Genomic DNA, 21048 nt, shown 5'->3' with positions numbered 1-21048 from the left:
ATTTCTACGGAGTGCTGTAGTTTTTGTGAGGGACGTCAGGGTTTTAGATGTAGTTTACTTATTTTATCTTCTCATCCATCTCGGTTCCAGGGTTATAATAGTTTTGAATTTTTCCTTTTAGTTTAGTTTTATTTAGTTTTGACTTTTTGTCCTTCAATTCAGTTAGTTTTAATTCGTTTTTAGTGTGGGTTTGCTAGTTTTTATTAGTTTTTATATTTTCAAAAATGCTTAGTTTTAGTTTAGTTTTTATTAGTTTTAGTTTTAGTTTTAGTTTTTTGACGTCACGGACCGTGAGGCGTTCAGGTGCCGTAGCTGCCAGTTGGAGATAAACGGCCAGAGCGGAATAAATTGATCATACCAAGAGGCTTATATTGACAGGGACGAAAACGGAGGAAATTATATCTATAATTTCAGTTAGTTTTAGTTAGTTTTCTAAACACGCAATATAGTTTCAGTTAGTTATCGTTTTTGTCTTTTAATTTTTGTTTTTATTTAGTTCAGTTAACGAAATTGTTTTTTCAATTTTAGTTTTCGTTATTTCGTTTTCGTGAACGATAATAACTCTGCTCGGTTCCTCTTTGTATTTCTGTTAAAACAGTTGGGTGAGAACAGAGACCCTGGATGTTACAGTATCTATACTTGTGGTGAAAGTGTGTATGTATAAATATGAGCATATTAGAGCCAATCAGAGACGATTATTTAAAATATTTATTATTGGTTTATTTATTCAGATGTCCGATGTCCACTCTGCATTTGTGTTCACTGCTATGTAGAGAATATACTCACACACATCATCCCCGTATTGATGGATTAGACTTGGTACACCCTGATACGGTGAGAAAACCACCTTGTTTCATAAATGTTTCTTTCTCTCTTTTTGTTTCTTATTTTCTCTTAAGGAGTAATAAATGTTTATAAATCAGTCGGGGACATTTTTGCGTCTTTTCCTAGAATGACTCAGAAGATACACGATGTGTTGGAATCACAGTTTCTGAAAGAATGAAAGCACATGTGAACCGTACGTTGAAAAACCACCCTAGGTATGGTGCAGATTAGGGAAAGGAAGTGAAACTAGGAAAAGCCATTAAGTTGTTCTGTCCTTGATTATGGGAAGGTGGGGACAAAAAAAGACAGTTAACAGTTGAAGGAGGAATGAGGAGAAACTGCATCATCTCATGAAAGTCACCCTGAGATCATGCAGGAGGAGCAGAAGGAGCCTTGTTTTTCCGGCTTTATTGCTTTGGTATTTATCGCTTCACCTGCTGGACCTGTTTGCTCCCCGTCGGGCTGCTCGGGCCGTGACAATCACGGTGCGGCAGCACCAACACCCCGGGGTGAAATATCACAGATGCCACATCACCATCCCCTGACACGCAGCGCTTTAGTCAACAAGTCTAGCAGGTTCACGCAGCATCTGTCGGAGCGTCGGCCAAAGAAAAAACACAGGAAAAAGCTTGAAGGCGAAAGCACCTAAGAATACAAATCCCTCATTTAGCTCGTTAACAGCGGCTGGTTCTGAGTTAAGGACGACCTGATTTGTTTGAGATGTGTGGCTCCGTACGCAGGTGTTTGTGTGTGTGTTTCAGAGGAGAAGACGGGTGAGGTGAAAAGAAATGTAAGAACAATGGTGGGTGTGTTCAGAGCTGTTTGTCTTTCACAATCTCGCTCAGGTCACTTATAAACCCTGCCCCAAACCTGTAAAATTTCACACTCCTGCACTCACCTGACCAGCTACTCTGACTGCCACCTGCGAGCTGCTCGGCGTGCACATTCACAGCACTTCACCTGCTGAAACATACAGCTCCCTTATTTACCTTTGGACCATAAATAGCTTCCTTGTTTCGGACAACGTGGACTTTATCCTGTTTTTCCTCTCTCGGACTGGCCTGCTTTGCTTTGGGTTTGGTGGGTTTTTTTCCACTTCAAGTACAAATTAAGAAATTCCACCTTTTCTAAAGTCACTTCACACGTCTGAGTCACTCAGGACGGACTCCAGCGCCTGGCGGTGGATCATCCTTTCCACCCTATCCACTGCGCCTTTCCCCACTGGAATTGGTGGCTTTATGTTGAAACTCTGCAGCTGGCCGTGTCTGTGTGAGCGGAAGAGGCCCCTGCGGCTGCAAATCCGGGCGAGATGATGCAGGAGATGTCCACGGTGATGGCCTGTGATTCCCATGTTGTTGAGGAAATGAGCGAGGAGGAGATCCTCGCCTGTCTGGCAGCTGAAATAGAGCCCACATTCACGGTAAGACCCACTGTTGCATGGATTCGCTTTGGTTTCAATGCACTTTTATTGCAATAATCTGCAGAAATTATCTGCTTATGTCTACTAAAGTACTGCAACTAAGTAGCTTTCTGTTCCTTCTACTTCATTATTTTCATTTTATGCTTCTTAAATCTGTCTTCCTTATCTGACTCTAGATTAAACTATCAAATTCCTTTTCAAAAAATTAAAAACTGCATGAGTTCAACTTGCTTTGTCAGGAAAATAGCGCAGTCGTAACAACTGTAACAGAGGATGGATGGATTTAGTCCCAAGAAATAAAAGAGATTCTTTAATTTATAAGGCCTTTCCACACTCCTTGAATGATCCAAACAACTATAAACATATTTCTCAGCAAGACAGATTTTTTGAATTGAGATAAAATGAAAACAAAGTTGATTCATTGAGCCATCAGAGCTCCATCATTCTCATGTGTCTTTTCAGGTTATCGTGTCCTCATTTATTCAGTCTAACTTATCTACAAACCATAAAAATTGTTTTCAGAGAGTGAGTTTTCAAATATGAATATTACTTCATTCGCGCTGTCTCTCTCCTCTCAGGTACCCACGAAGAAGGCCAAGTTTAAAGAAAGCCGGCTCCAGATAATGGATGATGGAGACGCTCTGGACAAATACCTGGTGGGGAAACACTCAAGTTTTTCCTCCTTTTGTTCTGAAACTTCTTGCTTTTCAATCTGGAGACACTGATACGCTCTTCTGTCGCTCGCAGAGGGAAAACCGCCGGCTTCAGCAGGCCAGCCTCCGCCTGGAGCAGGAGAACGACAACCTGGCCCACACCCTGATCAGCAGCAAGGTAGCGCTGAGAAACGCCCTGGACAAGGTACGATCCACGTCTGCACAGCAGGTTTGGAGGATGCAAGCAAATCTTTGTATTTCAGCCTCTCGTGTCCAACATCGAGTCAGAAGAAGTTCAGGAATCACAATAACGGTGCCACTGATGTCTGTGCAGACAGTATGAATCCCAGATAGTTAATGTTTGTTTGTTTTTATCATTATATTAGCTTTGTTTAATACCAATATTTTTGCATTTTGGGCCTCAAAGCCACTTCCCAAAAGGTCAGAGGTGAAATAAAGGGGATCTCAATTCAAACAGTTAATGTTAACACGTGAGAACTTTTTTTTTTCTTTCTTTTATTGTTTATTTTGGTCATCCAAAAAACAATGTTACATCGGTGCAACCATCATCATTATACAGCACATATGGGGAAAACAGCAAAACCAGAGAGGAACTACAGAGATGGCTCAAAAAGATGTGACCAAAAAAGGTGTAGGCTGAAGCCTGAGCTTGTGATGCCTACCCTATTATCATACAATCAATACACACACACACACACACACACACACACACACACACACACACACACACACACACACACACACACACACACACACACACACACACACACACACACACACACACACTGCAATAATACATCTGTTACACTATCATATATTATATGGTGGGTGCGAAGAAGCAAACAAAAGCCCAGTAATAATAGTTACACTATGAAATTTGGTGTCAATGAATTACAATATATCCATACAGTTTATTACAGTATTTTTTTATACCCGTTGATAGTCTTAATTTTAAACATTCTTTTGAAGGTATGGATTGAACTACACATTCTTAAGTCCTTTTCGCAACAATTCCATAGTTTTACACCATTTACTGAAATACAATGTTCTTTGTATTTTGTACTTTGTCAACAGGTGTATGAAAATATAGTAAAAAAAGTCTTCAGGAAAGATGTTTCTCAAAGAAATAATTGGAGGGGATTTTCATTTTAAATGATTTGAAGACTATTTGGGAGTTTTGTCGTGTGGGGGCAAAGATGAAAACCTCAGCAGGACGTCTGTAGTCACTAACCCCTTAAACACCACCGCATCAATAACGGCCATCCATCTATAGCTGAAATAACCACATGGAGTACTTGAGGCCCACAATGCAAGGCAGAAATAAACTCATATATGCTCTACACAGAGATTTTAAAATTAACCCCAAAGCTGACATTTATTACATGGATGTCAATTAATTAGCCAGCAAGATGATCTAAAACCACACATTAAGAAGGCGTGAGGAAGAGGAGGGTGCAGGTCTGGACTGGCCTGCCTGAGATCCTGACCTGTCCCCAGTAGAGACCGTGCAGAGGATATTGGAATAAAGAAATGTGACGACACGCATTTAAGATGTGCTTGCAGTTAGACTGAAAGAAAGACTGAGGAAATGAGTTTAAAATGTTAAATTATGGGCACATCTTAGATACAGTCTTGTACTGTGTGCGTCACTGCAGACGGCGAGTATTTTTAGGCATAACACAAACGGGGAACGACAAGGGGGAGCTGGATTATGTCCTGATCGCTGTCACTGTTTTGCAGGCTGAAGACAGAGTGGATGAACTAACCAAAGACCTGCTACAGACCAGACACCGTCTGCAGGACACTGAGGACGAGAAAAGAGGGAAAGAGGAGGAAGCTGCCATGGTAACAACAACACCTACCTCATTAGCACTTGAGATCTAAATGTGGACATGTGTGCCAAAAGAAATGTCCACTTCTTGTAGCTGAAGCAGGTGTTTCGGAGAGAGCTGGAGAAAGCTGAGCAGGAAATCAAAAGATCATCTGGTATCATTGCAGACTACAAACAGGTACGCTGATTTCCTGATGTCGCAGGTGCAACGCCGGGAATTAAAACCAGCTCCGAACATAATAAATGTGAATATAACACAGACTGGACGGTTTTTCCTTGTGATGTTAAGATGAGCTGCTCTTTCTCTCAGATCTGTTCTCGGCTGACACTACGCATGGAGAGGCAGGAAGCCGCCCATAGAGAGGAGTTAGAGTCGCTCAAGGTGCGGAAAAAACTCTTGTGTGCAGCTGCTGTTTTAACACTCTTCAGAATCCTTTTGAGTCTGTAATTTTGCATGTAAAATTGTGGTTTCTTCTAGGCCTGTGTTGAAAGAATCGATTTTCCAATTCTCAATCGATTCTCATATTAATTCCTAAAAATCGATTCTTATGTCTAAAGATCGATCTTTATTTATTTATTTTTTTTCCCCATCATTACATTTTCGCCCGGTGAACTTTAATCCCAGTAGTCGGACACACAGTTTGTCATGCCAGGTGCTTCATGGCAATATGTGTGCGTGGTGACAGAATAAATTAGATAAGCTAAAATAATTTGTTTACTGCATGAACTTTTGCAATTTATTTCTTTTTTTGCACTTTAAATGGATATTGAAAGGCCTGTTTGAGTTATTTATTTCTTAGTTATTTCACAATAATTATTGTGAAATTATTATTTCACTAGTTATTTTACAGTCATATAATTCAGGCAACAGCTCAAAAAACATTTTAAATAACACTAAGCCAAATCAATATCGAATCGAATCAAATCGTGATAATCGATTCTGAATCTTAAGAATCGGAATCGAATCGATTCTTGACATTTGAATCGATACCCAGCCCTTTCTTCTAAATCTACATAGGCAGGTGGATGTTGGATCTTTAGGACGTACAGAGTTTCATCCATCTCCTCCTCTGCTTCTTTCTCTCTCTTTTAATCTTGCAGAGAGCAATAAAGACTTGCTCCCATTGTCGAGGCGTAGCAGAATCAAACACGGCAGGTCACGACTCTGAAACAGCAGCAGGGACAGAAAGCCCGGAGCTGACTGAAAAAAGCAGGGAGGAGCGCGGCGCAGATCCCACACCTGGAGATCAGAGGAGTGAGGACCAGGAGAAGAAGTCGCTCAGGGCTCAGATCAGGGAGCTGGAGCATGAGCTGGCCCAGACCAAGCTGCAAATGGTGGAGGCCAACTGCAAGATCCAGGTACGATCTGACCATCCGAGCATCTGTAAATGCTGGGGGTTAGTTAGTTGGTTAGTTGGTTGCAATTCAACAGTTTGGTGCTTTTGGAAAAAGAAAAAGAAAGTGTCTGGTGAGTTCAACAATATCAAAAGACCTGGGGCCGGATTCACAAAACATTCTTAAGAAAAAAAATCTTCTTAAGTGTCATTTTTTTCTTAAGTTCAGTATTTTCTCAACTTTCTTCTTAAGTTTCTTCTTAAGAAAAAACTTAAGAATAAATGGTATTCTTGAAATAAAAGTTCTCAAATTTATTCTTGACTTTTTTCTTAACTTTAAGACAACCTTGACCTGTCTTAAAGTTTCTTCTATGAAAAAGTAAGCCTCTAATATCACCTTTTTCAACACATTTTAGACAAGTTTAGACTAGTAGGTCATAGTTTGAGGATATACTTTGTAATTAATTACACAAAGAGCCTGTTAACTGTTTGTTAGCATGTTAGTTAGCGTGGTAGTTAATTATTATTCATTTTCCCCAATAGTATTTTTTTTCGCACATTAATCTCATCCACCATAACCTTGAAAAGTTCCTGCATCTCTTTTTCTCCTTCTCCATGTTTAGTTAGTGACTGACGGTTAAGACGCAAACTACCTGTATAAATGTTGTTTGTTGGCGCGTGCAATGCAATGACATATTTTAAGTAGGAAAAATAAGAAATTCGTAAGAAATGACAGTTCTTAAGATGGTTCTTGAGAAAATATTGAGGAATTTCACTTAAGAACTTTCTTATGAACTTCTTAATTTTAGATCTTAAGACATTTCTTAAGATCGTTCTTAAGAACATATTGGTGAATCCAGCCCCTGGAAGACCAAGAAAGACAAAGTGGATAATCACAGAATCCTTTATGTGGTTCAGAGAAACCCTCATCAACATGAACAGAAGCCAGGAAAACTCACCTTCATGACTGTAAATACACAGGATTTATTACTGGCGGCACCATTTAAAAAATGGGGGGAGACAGGTTCAGATTGATAGGAGGAGAAAAGTATGGAGGAGGAAAGGAACAGCAGCTCATGATTCAAAGCATCGTGTGTTAAAGATAGTAGAGGCAGTGTTACGGTACGGGCAGTGGAACGGTTCACTGGTGTTTATTGACGACGTGACTGCTGACAGATCAGCGAGATGAATTCTGAGGTGTGCAGAGCCATAAACTGCTCAGACAAATGCTACAAGACGGATGGGGCTTCACAGTGCAGATGGATAATGACCCTGAACGCACTCTGAAAGCACTCAAAAGAAAGTGAATATTCCTCAGTGGCCGCGTCGGTGGACGTACTTTGCTTGAAGTAGCTGAAAATGATAGGTTTCTATGAAACGTCTTGAATTAAACTTAAAGTCTACACTTTGATAGTATCATTTCTGTTTTCATTTAAATTCATCGTGGGGGTGCTTTCAGCCAACATTATAAAAACTCTCACCGTCCAAATACTTACTGGACCGCCCACGATATTTACTGATGTCAGGGCCATGTCAAAGTGGACTACGGGAAATAAAGCTTACCTCAGGGGGGGAAATGTTCCATGACGTTGAAGCCAAGAATGCTGGAAAGCAGAAGTGAGGAAGAAGTCGCGTTCGGTAAGAAATGGGAGAAAATCACTCACAACGAAACAGTGTAAACGTGAGAGGAAATAGTCTCTTTACCGACTTTCATCAAAGCTTCTTTGCTAATTTAATTTCTCCTGTATTACATAATAATGAACATTTTAATGGCACACAGTAACTTAAACCTATACTTTTACCTATGGTGTTTTGTTCAGGTGCATCACTGTACTAAAGACAAAAACACGCTTAGATTTATTTATAATTATCCTCCTTGAACTGTGTTTGTTAAAAGATTCTTTTTTTTTTTCTTTTTTTTTTTTAACAAAAAATGGTCAAATGCATTGTGCTTTTGTTTGATCCTACAGGAGATGGAGCACCACAGAGGAGTCCTGGCCAGCGATCTCCAGGAAGCCAGAAACAGCTGGATCAGCAAGGCCTTCACGTCCCTGCGGACCTCCAGCGGGGGACTCGTCCCCAGAGACGGGACTCCAGCGGGGGGTTGGAACCTCCACAGCGTCTCCCTCAATGGCTGGACCAACAGGAAACTATTATGGCCCCACAGAGACAATCGGGAAAATGTCAGCCAACCGGACACCACAGGAGGATCAGACCTCCATTAAAATGAACTTTGAATCTTGAAATAAACTCACTTTTATGTATCCAATTTATTTAAAACCGTAGTTCCTCAGTGTGACCACTAGATGGCAGTATAGAGCACCAACACAACGGGAGGAGAGTACCTGAGAGCACATACTGGTGATGAGACCTCTGCTGCTGTTTTTTTGTTTTTGTCTGTTTAAAATTTTATACTAACTATACTACATTCACTGATGTCTTTCTTTATGTATCTTTAAACCTTATCCATTGCCACCTGAGCCCTCTGAAGGTAAACCTTTTTTGTAAGCAAGTGGAACAGAATAAAGCAAATGTTACAGCATGTCTTTGTTTATGACATAAGGAAACTTAACACATCGCTGAAGATATGACACAAAAACTTTTGACTGAGGTTTCCCGTTTCCAGTTTTTGTTCCTCTTTCACTTTGTAAGGGCCATTTAACGCTCTGAGGAGCTCTGCTGCTCAAATTCACAGGCCAGCGCTGTCAGCAGGAGGACACACACTTTATCATCGCTTAACTTTGATAGTTAAGCTAGTTGATAGTTGGTAGAAGTACACGCAGACCTGGAAAGAGAGTAGATTCTTAATCCTGCACAAGGGAGAGTTTTATAAACCTTTCTCCGTATAAATCCTCTGAAGCACTGATGGCTGTGAGGTTTCATAGCACAAGTGTCACTCTTGTGCTCCTCCTGTGTGTTTTGGGAAGCCAAGCGTTGGAGCTGCTGAGAGTGACTTCAACATCAGGGGGTGAGTACCAGTCTGGCTGACAGAAACACTCACAGCGACCATGTTTTTTCCACGTGCATATGTATAACATCTTTTGCATGTTTTACTACATGCGCTAGGGAACAATCTCACTTTAGCCGTGACATCCAACAGTGACCAAACTGCTTGATTGCACAATTTTAAATGGTTGTCTGAGGATTAGGACTTCATGGTTAGTGTTTTGTAAAAAATGGCTAAGATCTAAGGTAAAGCATTCAAATTGTAAGTTGGAAAGGCACTTTAAAGGTTAAGGGAACATAATTAATTGCAGGTGCATGCATAAATAGGTGTACACATTTTTCTATATTTAATTAAACATGTACTGATGGAGTTTAGTAATAACTCCTGAATTATTTATTTTCAAGCATTGCCTTTATCGTGATGCAGAGCCATTTAGGGTTATGCTCTGTAAATAAGGGGATGTATTCCTCCTCCAGATGCTCCGTCCACCGCCGCAGTGAAATGCTGGTGTCCCTCCTACCCGAATTTGACGGTTTGCTCCTGGCCCGAGCCCTCCCAGTCCGCTCCCATGCACTACATCGCCACGTACAGGTGAACCTGGGATACTCCAACCTCTTTTGTAGTTGTAGTTAAAAATACTTCATTTAACAAGTGTCACCAGGGTTGACGTCTCTAAATCTGTCCCTGCTTTTGCTTAACAGTGAGAGAAGCCAGCAGGCAAACAGCACTTCTTGCAGTCTCATCAAAGCTGACTCACCCTCGTCTGAGTCTGAGCAGGTACCAGACTGTTTACATTTGTGTAAGGGATCTGTGCGTGTTGAGTCTGCAGCAGATGAGTAGGGGGGGGGGGGGGGTCCACACTGATTATAGCCCAAATGAAACTTAGCATGCGACTGTTATTTACATGGGATTTTTCTGCACTGTCTTGTTGTTTCATGCAGTTATAATTATAGAGTTTGGAAAATACCATGTCTTTTTTTTTTTTTTTTTAAGAAAACCTCTGACCGATCAGCTACAGGCCTGTCTTTTTAATTTGAATTAAACTGTTCAGTATGACTGTTTACTGGCTAATAACAGCGGAAAATCAAATTCATCGTATTTTATTTGTGAATGAAATAAAACTTGAGAATATTTTTTTTTTAAACAATGTAACAATAATTAGGTTTAAAAACAGCATCCAAACCAAAGATTTCAAGGAGCTGAGATTAATTAAAGAGGAAAGCTTGGAAGGGATCCCTATATATCTCCTACAACAGTGTATTCTATCATTAAATCATCCAGGGAATAAGTTAATAGATGTCACACCTGGGATCTCTGGTTATTCATGAACTAGCTGATGGGTAAAACATGACTTTGATAAACTAACATCAAGCACTGCGTGATGCAGCTACTTTCACAAAAGATTTGAGAAGATTTAAGACTAAAAAGAAGTAGTTTGTATGTATGTTGTATTTGTACATCTCCCTCTCTGGACTCAGAGGCATCTGCGATGAACCATCACACGGCTGAGACACGAGAAGGACAAAGTGTCCTAAGCCCAAGTCTATATAATATGGATCAAAAGCTAAAGATAGGCTGCATTTGACTGTTTTCCAGCTGTGGCGCTGTCACTTGCCCAACATGAAACTTCTCACCGACTACATCGTCAACGTCACAGCAGTTAGTTCCGGCAAAAGCAGCTCTCATCTGACCAGTTTCATGTTGGAGGATATCGGTGAGAATGAAATTTTGCATGAATCATCATAAAAGTACAGAGAAGTAATCATGTAATTTATAAGGAGAAGTAAAGTTTTGCAGGTTTTTCTGAAATGTAGTTAATCCTAAACATTTTCTCATTCTGTTTTCTATCTAAACCTCCACTTTTGATCTATTTGCAGTGAAACCAGATCCTCCCGTAGATGTTCGTGTTTTCCCTCACAGTATCAGAAACTTGTCCGTGGAGTGGTCTCCTCCCCCGACGTGGGCAAGCCTGGACATCTTCCCCCTCAAGTACCAGATAGTCTACAAGTGGGAAAACAGGGGCAACCCACACTCTGTCAAGGTAAGAAACGTCCTCATCAACACATGCCGGTCCGAGGTGTTGTAACAAGAGAAATGCTGCTAAAGAAAAATCCACATCTGATGCCTCCACACATTTCACATGTTTCACAAGTGGAAGTTTAAAAAAAATACCCAAATCCCTCAGGCAACTTCAAAAGATGATCAGAAAATCCCTTTATCTGTGAATACATGTCAACAATCACACGGTTTTGTTTTCCCCCTTCTTGAAATTTTGGTTGTTTAGTGAAACCAGATTTCAGTTTGAGAATTTGAATATTTTGTAAGTTGCAATAAATCACTCCGTTTGTGAAATACAGGTACTTTTTGTATACTGAAGCCACTCTGGTAGCAATACCTCCTCTGACCACACGGGGGCATCATATGACAAAAAGGCTCAAGTGCCAGCCCCTGGCCTGCATGCCCCCTTGTGGTCAGAGGAGGTATTGCTATGTTGGGTGGCTTAAATGGCTCTTTTTAAAGTATTTCATTATTCCCATCATATTGTGTCCATAAGGATAGAAGTAACTCAAACCATGATTAAATCTTTTAACCATAAAAGAAACCATAATTTTCTATCATTTAACCTCCCTCGAAACCACACATGCATTCATTGCATTTCAGAATATAATATTCTACTGTATTTTTAAGTATTTTATTGTATTTTAAAGTATTGCATTGTATTTTATTGTATTGTTGCTGTTGTTTTTTTTTTCTTTGCAAACGAGAGCTGCAATGTCAATTTCACTGAAATTGTTCAGCAACAATAAAGACACCTAATCTAATCTAGAAATAACAGTATTAATAGTATTCAACAGTAAAGTTAAGTAATTGTATTTTTTTTTTTTTTTTTAATGAGCTGAATTTAGGATAAAATGCTACAACAAACACTTAACTTGGAGTAACTTGGATGTTAAATCAGTATGGACGTACTGACAGTGTTTTCCCCTTCAGGTGGGTCCATTTGAGAGCACCAGGGCTAAGCTGAAGGGGCTGCTCCCGGGGAGGGCGTACCAGTTCCAGGTCTGTGCCAAGGAGCTGCTGGATCTGGGCCACTGCAGCGACTGGAGCGCTCCTGTAAAAGTCACCATACCAAAGACAAAACCATAGGGACTCCCACTCGCTGCCCTTCTTAATGTGATCATATCTTGCTAAGCTAGCTTCGAAGTAAATCAGTGTTTTTCTGTTTTATTTATGTATTTATTTATTCATTTATTTATTTATTTTGAATATCACACACAATGCAAGTATTTAATTTAATTAAGAAATTCTGTGATACAACCCTTTCAATTTAAGTTCTTACTGTTATTGTATTGTATTTTGTATTTTTTCAGGACTGTTGGATTACATTTGCTGAGTCATTCATTGTTACAGAAATAAATAAATAAAATAACATCTTATCTGAAGTGATCTGTATTCAATCAATAACATCCACCACAAGCGGCATGACAAACTCAGAGTGCCTCACACCCATGGTGAAGGACGGGGGTCTTGGGAGGTGCCCGTAAATCCTCTCGGGACTGTATGTCCCTGGACCGGGAACATCAGAGCGGTAACTTAATCTCTTTGTCCGGCTCTGCATGGAGAAGGAGGGTTGCCGTTGTCGGTAGATGTCTGGGTCGGTGCTCCTGTACCGTCCTGGTCCAGGCGTCATTGCCAGGTCTTCATTTGGAGCTCCGATTTTCCTCCGGCTTGAAAAGCTGTAACTGGCACTGGAGGGTTTGTGGGGAACGTGACAGCCCAGAAGGTTAGGAAGACTGTAGCTGGGGGGGTTGAACACAGAAATATTTAGAGAATTTAATATAAGCAATAAAGCTGCTGAAAGTGTTCTTGTCTGCAGTTTTCTTTGGCCCATATTTGGCCTTTAGTAATGGCTTTGATTTAGGGTTTGTGTGGCTATTTAGATTAAAAGACAAGACATGGTCAAAACTGGTGCTTGGACCGTTGAACACTTCCTGTAAATCACGTCAGAGCCAGGCTTTTATGACGTTGGGGCAACAGGTAGCCCATCCACACACATTGTAGCCTGTGTTTGCCCTCTTAGAACCTTTGGGTCACATCTGGCACACATAAGATTAGCAACAAGGCCGCAAACATCCCAGGTTTGGCCCAAATGTTTCCTGTTATATTCAAATAATCATTTATAAGCCTGCTCCGTCTCATTGTCAGTAGTAAGTAAAAATGTTTGCTGCTGATGTGTTTTAACGGGTGAAAATTCATGAAAATTCATGAATATTTCTTATGGAAGGTGAGGAATGAGGTTAAAAATGCCATTCAATTTTTAAAAAATGTGTGTGTATATATATATATATATATATATATATATATATATATATATATAGATGCATAAGTTTTATATGTCAATCTTTGAAGGAGCATTTCTTGTGCCAGAGGGGCAGAGGTGTTGCAATTTATTAACAAACAAAATAAAAAATGAATCAAAATCAATGTTTCTGTCATTTTCTTTCTCACTCCCAGTCCCAGATGATACCACCCAAAAAAATTCCAATTGAATGAAATTGTATGAAAACAATGTCAACCCTTGGTGTTTTTTCACTGCAGATACAAAGGGAACGTAATCAGGTGGAAAGTACCAAGTTCTAAAGAGGGTGTTTTCAGAGCACATCTCTTTCACAGGTAACGTCTATCTTTTTGGACACCCCCTTGTTTTTGCTATTTTGGATAAGCCCAACCCACTGACCAGAGACGGGTAGATTGTAAGGTAGAAGGACAAGGGCCAGTGATTTGTTGAACTCTATCATGTCAAAGACATCTGCAGTGTGGTAAAGTTACATAAAATAGACCAGGGGCCTCATGTACAAAGACTTGCGTGGATTTCCTACTGAAACATGGCGTACGCTTAAATCCAGAAAACGTTCTACGCACAAAAAAATCCAGATGTATGAAACTGTGCGTAGGCATGAATCCAAGCACATTTCCTTTGTACATCCCAATCAACGTGGAATTGAGCGCACATGTAGGAGTACCAGACTCCTCCCTGTTCACGCCTCCATTTAAATATGCAAATGTTTTTAAATAGGCCCTCGAGGGCCGGTTTCCCTGTTTAATTGCACCATGATACAAGGAGCTGTGTCATCAACAGAACTATCCAGACTTTGATGACAAGCTGGTGATGATCATTAATTAGAATCAGGTGTGTTAAAGCAGTGAAACATCTAAAACAGGGGTCACCAACCCTGGTCCTCAAGGGCCGGTGTCCTGCAGGTTTTATATGTTTCCCTGCTTTAACACACCTGAATTTAATTAACGGTGCTCATTAGCTTGTCATCAAGGTCTGGATAGTTCTGTTGATGACACAGCTCCTTTTATCACGGTGTGCTGAAGCAGGGTAACATCTAAAACCTGCAGGGACACCGGCCCTCGAGGACCAGGGTTGGTGACCCCTGATCTAAAACATGCAGGACACCGGTCCTTCTGGGATTCAGTTTGACACCTGTGACATATTTTTTTATTTTTTTTTAATATTCTTTATTTCATTCAAAAAAATAAAATAATTCAATACAAATACAAATGTTCTTAACTCGTGAATGAAAGGCAAGCAGAAAGAAGAATAATCTTATCTGATCTGCCCCTTTTTCCAAGAAATAACTTCACAAATAACATAAATTAATCATATAATCTGTACATTAATGGAATGAAAATGCTTCCTGTTAACGTACACATATTCATCCAGTGATGCTGCTTTTATAGCAATGTGTGTGCAGTCGATAGCTCCGATTACATTAGGAAAACCGGCTAAATATTCTTTCTCTTCTTACTGCGCCATTTGTGATATCTTTTAACACTGCCAAAGCTGCCATTGTTGTTAACGGTATTTCTGCACCGCTTTGCTTTTATATCCACTCGTGTAATTGCAGACAGTTGAATGTGTTAATTGTTCATCAGTGTGTCTCTGATGTGCACATCACTCTGAGGGCTACTTGTTTTCACATTATTAACAGTTTCCCAGCATCACCACTAAGTGTCGCCAACGGACCAATAGCTGTGGAAACGTGCGTACGCCAGACATGAAGTTGTCGTCAGGCACCGCACATTTCCACGGTCATTTCACTCTTGATACATCCTAACGTTTGCGTGGAAAAGGGCGTACGCCATGTTTTTGTGCGTACGCACCCTTTGTACATGAGGCCCCAGGGGTTTTCAATTCCGGGCCTCCCTGCCCTTAGATGTTGCCTTGCATCAACACACCTGATTCTAATTAATGGTCCTCATTAGTTTGTCATCGAGGTCTGTACAACTCTGTTGATGACACAGCTCCTTGTATCATGGTGTGCTGAAAGCAGGGTAGCATCTAAAACAAGCAGGGCAGGGGGGCCTGAGGACTGGAATTGAAAACCCCTGAAATAGACAATGGAAAAAAAGCTGGATGCAAACTTTGTAAGCAACAGTTTGGATATCACAACTCCACATCAAACATGGCGTATCACCTGAAAACGGTAAACCAACCTGCCCCGTCCGTCCTGACAATATGAACATCTTTCAATGTTTTAGTCTAATAATTGTTTTGAAACTATTAAATTAAAAAACGATGTAATATATAGCAAATCAACAACAAAAATGCCCCCCCCCCCAAAAAAAAATGAACAAATAAAATAGATAAATAAATAGCCAATTTAGAATTTTAGTCGAAATTTGAGGGGTCCAGTCAACCAAGAATTTCTGTTGTTGATTACAGCCCTAGAAGGGACACCCAGGGGTTAAGTGCTTTAACTCAACTGAAAACAACAGAGCTCAAGGAAACAGGAATGAGTTAAATCTATGTCCATCTGGACATGGACAGTACTCAATAGTTGGATCAGTTAACAGTCAGCCCGTCTCAGTGGTCTTAATCACCTGTTGGGGGCTGGTACGGCATCGACAGAGCGGTATCTTGTCCTGGCTCCGATTGTGAAGGCTGGAGACCTGCGATGGGTGCTGAGAGGTGGGGCCCTCTCTGGGCTGTAGGCCCCCGGTCCAGGAGTTGGGAACGGTTCTTCTACGATAGGAAATTTGTTTGGAAGCATTCATTAAGAAAAAGCATATCCCTATCCTCTTCTCACCTTTTGATATTGTGATGTTTTAACGTGACAACCTGGATGCCAGCTTTGTTTGGTCTCCAGGTATTTGGCTCATCATTTGCATCACTTGATTGCTTTAATTACACCAATTACCCAACTTTTCTCAATGCAGCTGTTCTGTCTGCATCCCTGATGAAGGTTGAACAGTCACCTTTTATTCCAGCGCGTCTCCCTCGACCTGAAAAGGAGTAGGATGGCGTCTCCATCTGGCCAAACCGGGTAAGCTTGGCACCAATGTAGTACCTCGGTCCTGGACTGGAGTCCACAGAGACCACTAAAAAACAAACAAGCATCCATAAGCAAGATTAAATATGTAATATAAAGTTTTAAGATGCTTTAATGTGGATGCCTGAGTCTGAAAATATGTCTTTCAGCTACATCACAGACCCAGATCAGAACAGAATTATCACTCAATTTCCTAATCTTTATCTCCAGGCAACTATCTGGGACGTAGGTACAGCAAAGCACACACACACCCCACCCACTGAACCTTTTCAGGAGAGGTTCCCGTTTAAAGTGGCTCCATGTTGCAGTACCACTTGTGGCCACATGGGGGAAGCATATCGCAAGAAGGTTCCTGTGTAAGCTCAGCGCACAGCGGGTCTTTAAGCCCCCGTGTGGTCAAAGTGGTATTGTACGGAAGAGTATTAGGGCCATGCAGGAGAAAAGATTTGAGAGGGGAAGATTTTTTTTTTATTGTGCACTTCGAGAAAAAAAGTCGAAATGTCGAGAAAAAAGTTGAAATGTCGAGATTAATGTTGAAATACAGTTTCGAGAAAAAAGTCAAAATGTCGAGAATAATGTTGAAATACAATTTCGAGAAAAAAGTCGAAATGTCGAGAAAAAAGTCGAAATGTCGAGATTAATGTTGAAATACAATTTCGAGAAAAAAGTCGAAATGTCGAGAAAAAAGTCGAAATGTCGAGATTAATGTTGAAATACAATTTCGAGAAAAAAGTCGAAATGTCGAGAAAAAAGTCGAAATGTCGAGAAAAAAGTCAAAATGTCGAGATTAATGTTGAAATACAGTTTCGAGAAAAGAGTCGAAATTTCGCGTTTTTTCTCAAAATTTCAACTTTATTCACGAAATTTTGACTTTTTTCTCAAAATGTCAACTTTATTCACGAAATTTTGACTTTTTTCCCAACATTTCGACTTTTTTCTCGACATTTTGACTTTTTTCTCGAAATTGTACTTCAACATTAATCTCGACATTTCAACGTTTTTCTCGACAATTCGACTTTTTTCTCGAAGTGCATAATGAAAAAAAAATCTTCCTCCTCTCCAATATTATTTTTATTTTTCTCCTGCCTGGCCCTAATACTCTTCCGTAGGTATTGCTACATATATAGTAAGTTTGAAAAAAACAGGCCATTGCATGTCTTCTTTCACAGTTTTCTGAGAGGTGCATGGTTTAGTGTTTAAAAAGACTTACTGGCACTGCTCATGCGGCTGCGGAAGGAGTACGCAGGGCTGCTGGGCTTGGTGAAGTCATGGTTGACGTATCCTACCGTAGAGGGCAGAGCGTAGCGTCCGGGTCCTGGACCTGGGCCGTGAGCACAGGGAGGAAGAGAGGGACTCTGATGAAAATGATGCAGCAGATCCGAGCAGCAGCAGCGCTGCTCATCCTCTGATGACTTCCACATGGAGCTCTTTGACTAATTTGCCACGGTTATGCTTTAAACCTTCTTCTTCTGTTGTTTGCAAATGAATTCTAAACAAAGGAGGAATCTCAAACGAGTATGGAGCGAGACTTTGTAATGCTGTGACAGGTTCTTCAGCGAAACCAGTTCAGCTATAATAAAGCCCATGTGGAAGTCTACACATCTACACACACATCTACACACAAATCTACACACACACACACGTGCATATGGAGGCACGGATTTCTCAGACTGACCTCTTTCTCTCGCAGAGATTATCGGCCGTTTCCTCGCCACCTCCTCCATGCTCGGCCGGCCTGTTCCTTGCACCTCTGCTTTTCCTCTTTGGGTCCAGTGTCCCTGTAGACACATCCTTTTTGTTGCTTGGCCCTCTCACATTGAACCGTGGCCTCCCGAGCTGAAATATTTATGACCAAGAGGTGAAGAAATCCTATCTTGACTGTGGGCCTGAGACGACCCAACGCTGCTCTTTGCCCCCCCTCCCCTTTTTAGACGTTTCCCAGAGGGTCAAATATTTAACAATTGTCACCATCAAATGTTTCAAAAAGCCGTGACTTAAAGACGGAAAATCTGCAATCACCAAGGGCCGAATAGTTTTAGAAAAAGATTTATTAAACCATAAACTCAGGCAGTGCATCTGCTCAGCTGATGACCAGAGGGGACACGCTCTGTAAAGCCAGACTGCAAGATTAATCGTGAGGGTAATAAAACGTTCACTTATTAAAACAGATTGAAGGCATAAGGTTACTGCTCTTCAGGATGTTCAGGAAGCTCCTCGTCTACAGTTCGTATCCTGTAAGTAACAGCATCTCAGGACGCGTGCCATTAAAAATGAAAAGGCCTACAATGATCTTCTGTTGCAGGTGGATATTCGCTGTAAAGGGATACAATGGACCAATGGGCAATAAGAACCAAAGTTTTTCTGTTTAAATGTATCTCGTGAAGGTAGATCAGTATGAGCACTAAAATACTGTTTAGTACTTTTAGTCCAGTAACTCTGATTTATTTTATCTAAAAAAAGCAATCCCCTCCCCAGAGGTGATGTTTTTAGAAATCCCGTTACCTACTAATTTGTCTTCACCTGTAGCCTAAAATGTGCTGGATCTTATTGCTGAGCAGTGAAAACACGTCCATCTGTTTTGTTTTCTCTGAAGTGTGATAAGGACACGCGCCGCTGGAACAGCCTGTGTCGCAGAGTGAAGTGGGTTTGAAGCACCTCCAGGTTCCACAGACCGTGGAGGAAAAGCCCAGAGGAGGATTAACTCCTGGCAAAGACTGATGTGAGTAAAGCCTTGAGAGCGGGGCCTGGGCCAAGCAAAATCTTGAAAGCTGTTAATATTTTACGCAGCAGTGAGTGAGTGGTCACAGGTGCGGTAACATGACTCCTCTGCGTCACCAGAGGAAGATGAATGTGCGGTCGGGTACCGCCAGGAAACAGCCATTGTCTCAAGTTTCCCACTACAACAGCAGCTCCGGTGGGGGTGGGATCAGATGCTGTTGATTATTTTCTCGTTATTTTCTCTTAGTTAACGCCAGCTCACAGATCTTAATGCAATTTCTCTGACAAATATGTAAATAATTCAGTTTTGAAGCAAACAATACCTCTGTGGCACCTAAGGCTTCCTCCGTTCAATGAGCTCCATACACACCTGCACCCACCTGGCTTTACCCAGGTAACACCTGTCCTGACTAAGGTCTCGGATGATCTAATATGTTTTAAAACAGCTTTGTATTTTATATTCTTTTTAAAAATAGCTGTGTGAATGCAGATTAGGCATGCTTATTGTGGTAATGAGAGTTTAAATAATAAAGAATAAAACTATCATGACAAATGTGTATGTTTAAATACAATTAAACGCAGAAGTTTACATGTTCTGGTGTGAAATCTGCACATCAACCTCAGAACAAAAGCAAAAGGCCTTGTGAAGACGCTGGCGGAAGCTGGTAAGAGAGTACCTTTACTGTCTAATTATGTCTTGCCGCTTTTAATGTCAATGTAAAGCACTTTTAATTACCTTGTGTTGAATTGTGCTATATAAATAAACTTGCCTTGCCTTGCCTTACCATTGTTCACATTTAAAGGAGTCTCATACCAACATGGACTGGAAGGCCACTCAGTGAAGAAGAAGCAATCACTCCAAAAGCAACATAAAAAGCAACATAAACACAGTTTACAAATGCACGCAGGGACAAAGACCTTAACTTTTAGGGACGGGGGTGGGAGCATCATGCTGTGAGATTGTTTTGCCGCTTTTCACAAAGTAGATGGCATCATTGGGAAATTACATTAAACAGTGAAGCATCATCTCCAGACATCAAGTTAAAGCTGGGGTGCAGATGGGTCTTCCAAATGGAGAATGACCTTAAGCGTACCACCAAATTAGTTACAAAGTGGCTTATGGTCAACAAAATCAGTCTTAATGTGGCCACCACAAAGCTCTCATCTCAGGCCTAAAGAAAATTTGAAGGCAGAGCCGAAAAGGCGTGTGTGAGCAAACCTGACTCAGCCACATCAGTTGTGTCGGGAGGATTGAGCCGAAATTCCAGCAAACGATTGTGAAATGTTTGTGGAAGTTACCCAAAACATTTGGCCTGAGTCAAACAGTATAACGACAGAGTTGCCAAATATTCAGGAAATGTATGAAAACTTCTGACTATGAGAACAGAAATAAACAATTATCTAAGACTTTTTCTAATTATTCTGGCATTCATCCATTATCTCCATTCCATTATCTATACCCGCTTTATCCTTTGCAGGGTGACAGGGGTCTGCTGGAGCCTATCCTAGCTCATTACAGGTGAGAGGCAGGGGGTACACCCTGGACAGGTCACCAGTCCATCGCATTGCATGCATTCTGGCATTCAGTAAATATAAATAATTTTGGGAATCCTAACTGACCTTAAAGATTGACTGTCACCTGTCATTCTGTTTAATGTTAGACGTGAGAAAGAAAGAAATACGAGGTTATGGGTTTGTAAACTTCTGCTTTCAACGATAGCTGTGGGTCAGTTTTTGAGATATGACATAAAAAAAAAGGAAATCAAAAACATTTAAATGAAATATTGAATCAAAATAACAAATTCTGAAAAAGGTTTCATGATAGAAAAAATAATAAAATAATAAATGAATATAAATCCGTAATTAATTGAAATAAATTAAGATTAGACTTTAAATAATAACACAAATTTAAAGTTTCTAAACTTAACAAATGAATAACAAAAATTCAGTAAATAATAA

General features: G+C 40.6%; 3 protein-coding genes across 3 annotated transcripts; 2 read left to right on the top strand and 1 right to left on the bottom strand.

Moving 5' to 3' along the window:
* Positions 1-147: 147 nt before the first annotated feature.
* On the top strand, positions 148-8642 carry rabgap1l2 (RAB GTPase activating protein 1-like 2). Its single transcript, XM_061743821.1, has 8 exons — positions 148-2245; positions 2824-2901; positions 2993-3103; positions 4660-4764; positions 4845-4928; positions 5061-5132; positions 5852-6109; positions 8055-8642. Exons 1-8 carry the CDS (start codon positions 2135-2137, stop codon positions 8307-8309), a joined length of 1074 nt encoding a protein of 357 aa, XP_061599805.1. The 5' UTR covers positions 148-2134; the 3' UTR covers positions 8310-8642.
* A 303-nt stretch (positions 8643-8945) lies between these two features.
* Positions 8946-12406, top strand: ebi3 (Epstein-Barr virus induced 3). The gene is made up of 6 exons (XM_061743693.1): positions 8946-9052; positions 9508-9622; positions 9733-9808; positions 10628-10745; positions 10909-11072; positions 12023-12406. The coding sequence occupies exons 1-6, from the start codon at positions 8950-8952 to the stop codon at positions 12176-12178; spliced, it is 732 nt and encodes a 243-aa protein (XP_061599677.1). The 5' UTR covers positions 8946-8949; the 3' UTR covers positions 12179-12406.
* Positions 12317-18095, bottom strand: odf3l2a (outer dense fiber of sperm tails 3-like 2a). Its single transcript, XM_061743694.1, has 5 exons — positions 18047-18095; positions 17582-17692; positions 16298-16420; positions 15923-16061; positions 12317-12831 (listed from the first exon to the last, which is right to left on the bottom strand). Exons 1-5 carry the CDS (start codon positions 18093-18095, stop codon positions 12486-12488), a joined length of 768 nt encoding a protein of 255 aa, XP_061599678.1. The 3' UTR covers positions 12317-12485.
* Positions 18096-21048: the final 2953 nt, after the last annotated feature.

This window comes from Cololabis saira, chromosome 16 (assembly GCF_033807715.1).
Source record: "Cololabis saira isolate AMF1-May2022 chromosome 16, fColSai1.1, whole genome shotgun sequence".
NCBI classification, from domain to species: Eukaryota; Metazoa; Chordata; class Actinopteri; order Beloniformes; family Belonidae; genus Cololabis; species Cololabis saira.
This window is presented reverse-complemented; position numbering and strand designations above follow the sequence as displayed.

Coding starts and splice junctions, on each gene's coding strand:
- rabgap1l2 (XM_061743821.1), top strand. CDS start 2,135: ATGATGCAGGAGATGTCCACGGTGATGGCCTGTGATTCCCATGTTGTT. Junction 2,246..2,823: donor AAATAGAGCCCACATTCACG/GTAAGACCCACT, acceptor CTCTCCTCTCAG/GTACCCACGAAGAAGGCCAA. Junction 5,133..5,851: donor AGGAGTTAGAGTCGCTCAAG/GTGCGGAAAAAA, acceptor TTAATCTTGCAG/AGAGCAATAAAGACTTGCTC.
- odf3l2a (XM_061743694.1), bottom strand. CDS start 18,095: ATGGAGGAGGTGGCGAGGAAACGGCCGATAATCTCTGCGAGAGAAAGA. Junction 16,421..17,581: donor CAGCCGCATGAGCAGTGCCA/GTAAGTCTTTTT, acceptor TTTGTTTTTTAG/TGGTCTCTGTGGACTCCAGT. Junction 12,832..15,922: donor GCCGTACCAGCCCCCAACAG/GTGATTAAGACC, acceptor CAACCCCCCCAG/CTACAGTCTTCCTAACCTTC.
- ebi3 (XM_061743693.1), top strand. CDS start 8,950: ATGGCTGTGAGGTTTCATAGCACAAGTGTCACTCTTGTGCTCCTCCTG. Junction 9,623..9,732: donor CACTACATCGCCACGTACAG/GTGAACCTGGGA, acceptor TTTGCTTAACAG/TGAGAGAAGCCAGCAGGCAA. Junction 10,746..10,908: donor TTTCATGTTGGAGGATATCG/GTGAGAATGAAA, acceptor ATCTATTTGCAG/TGAAACCAGATCCTCCCGTA.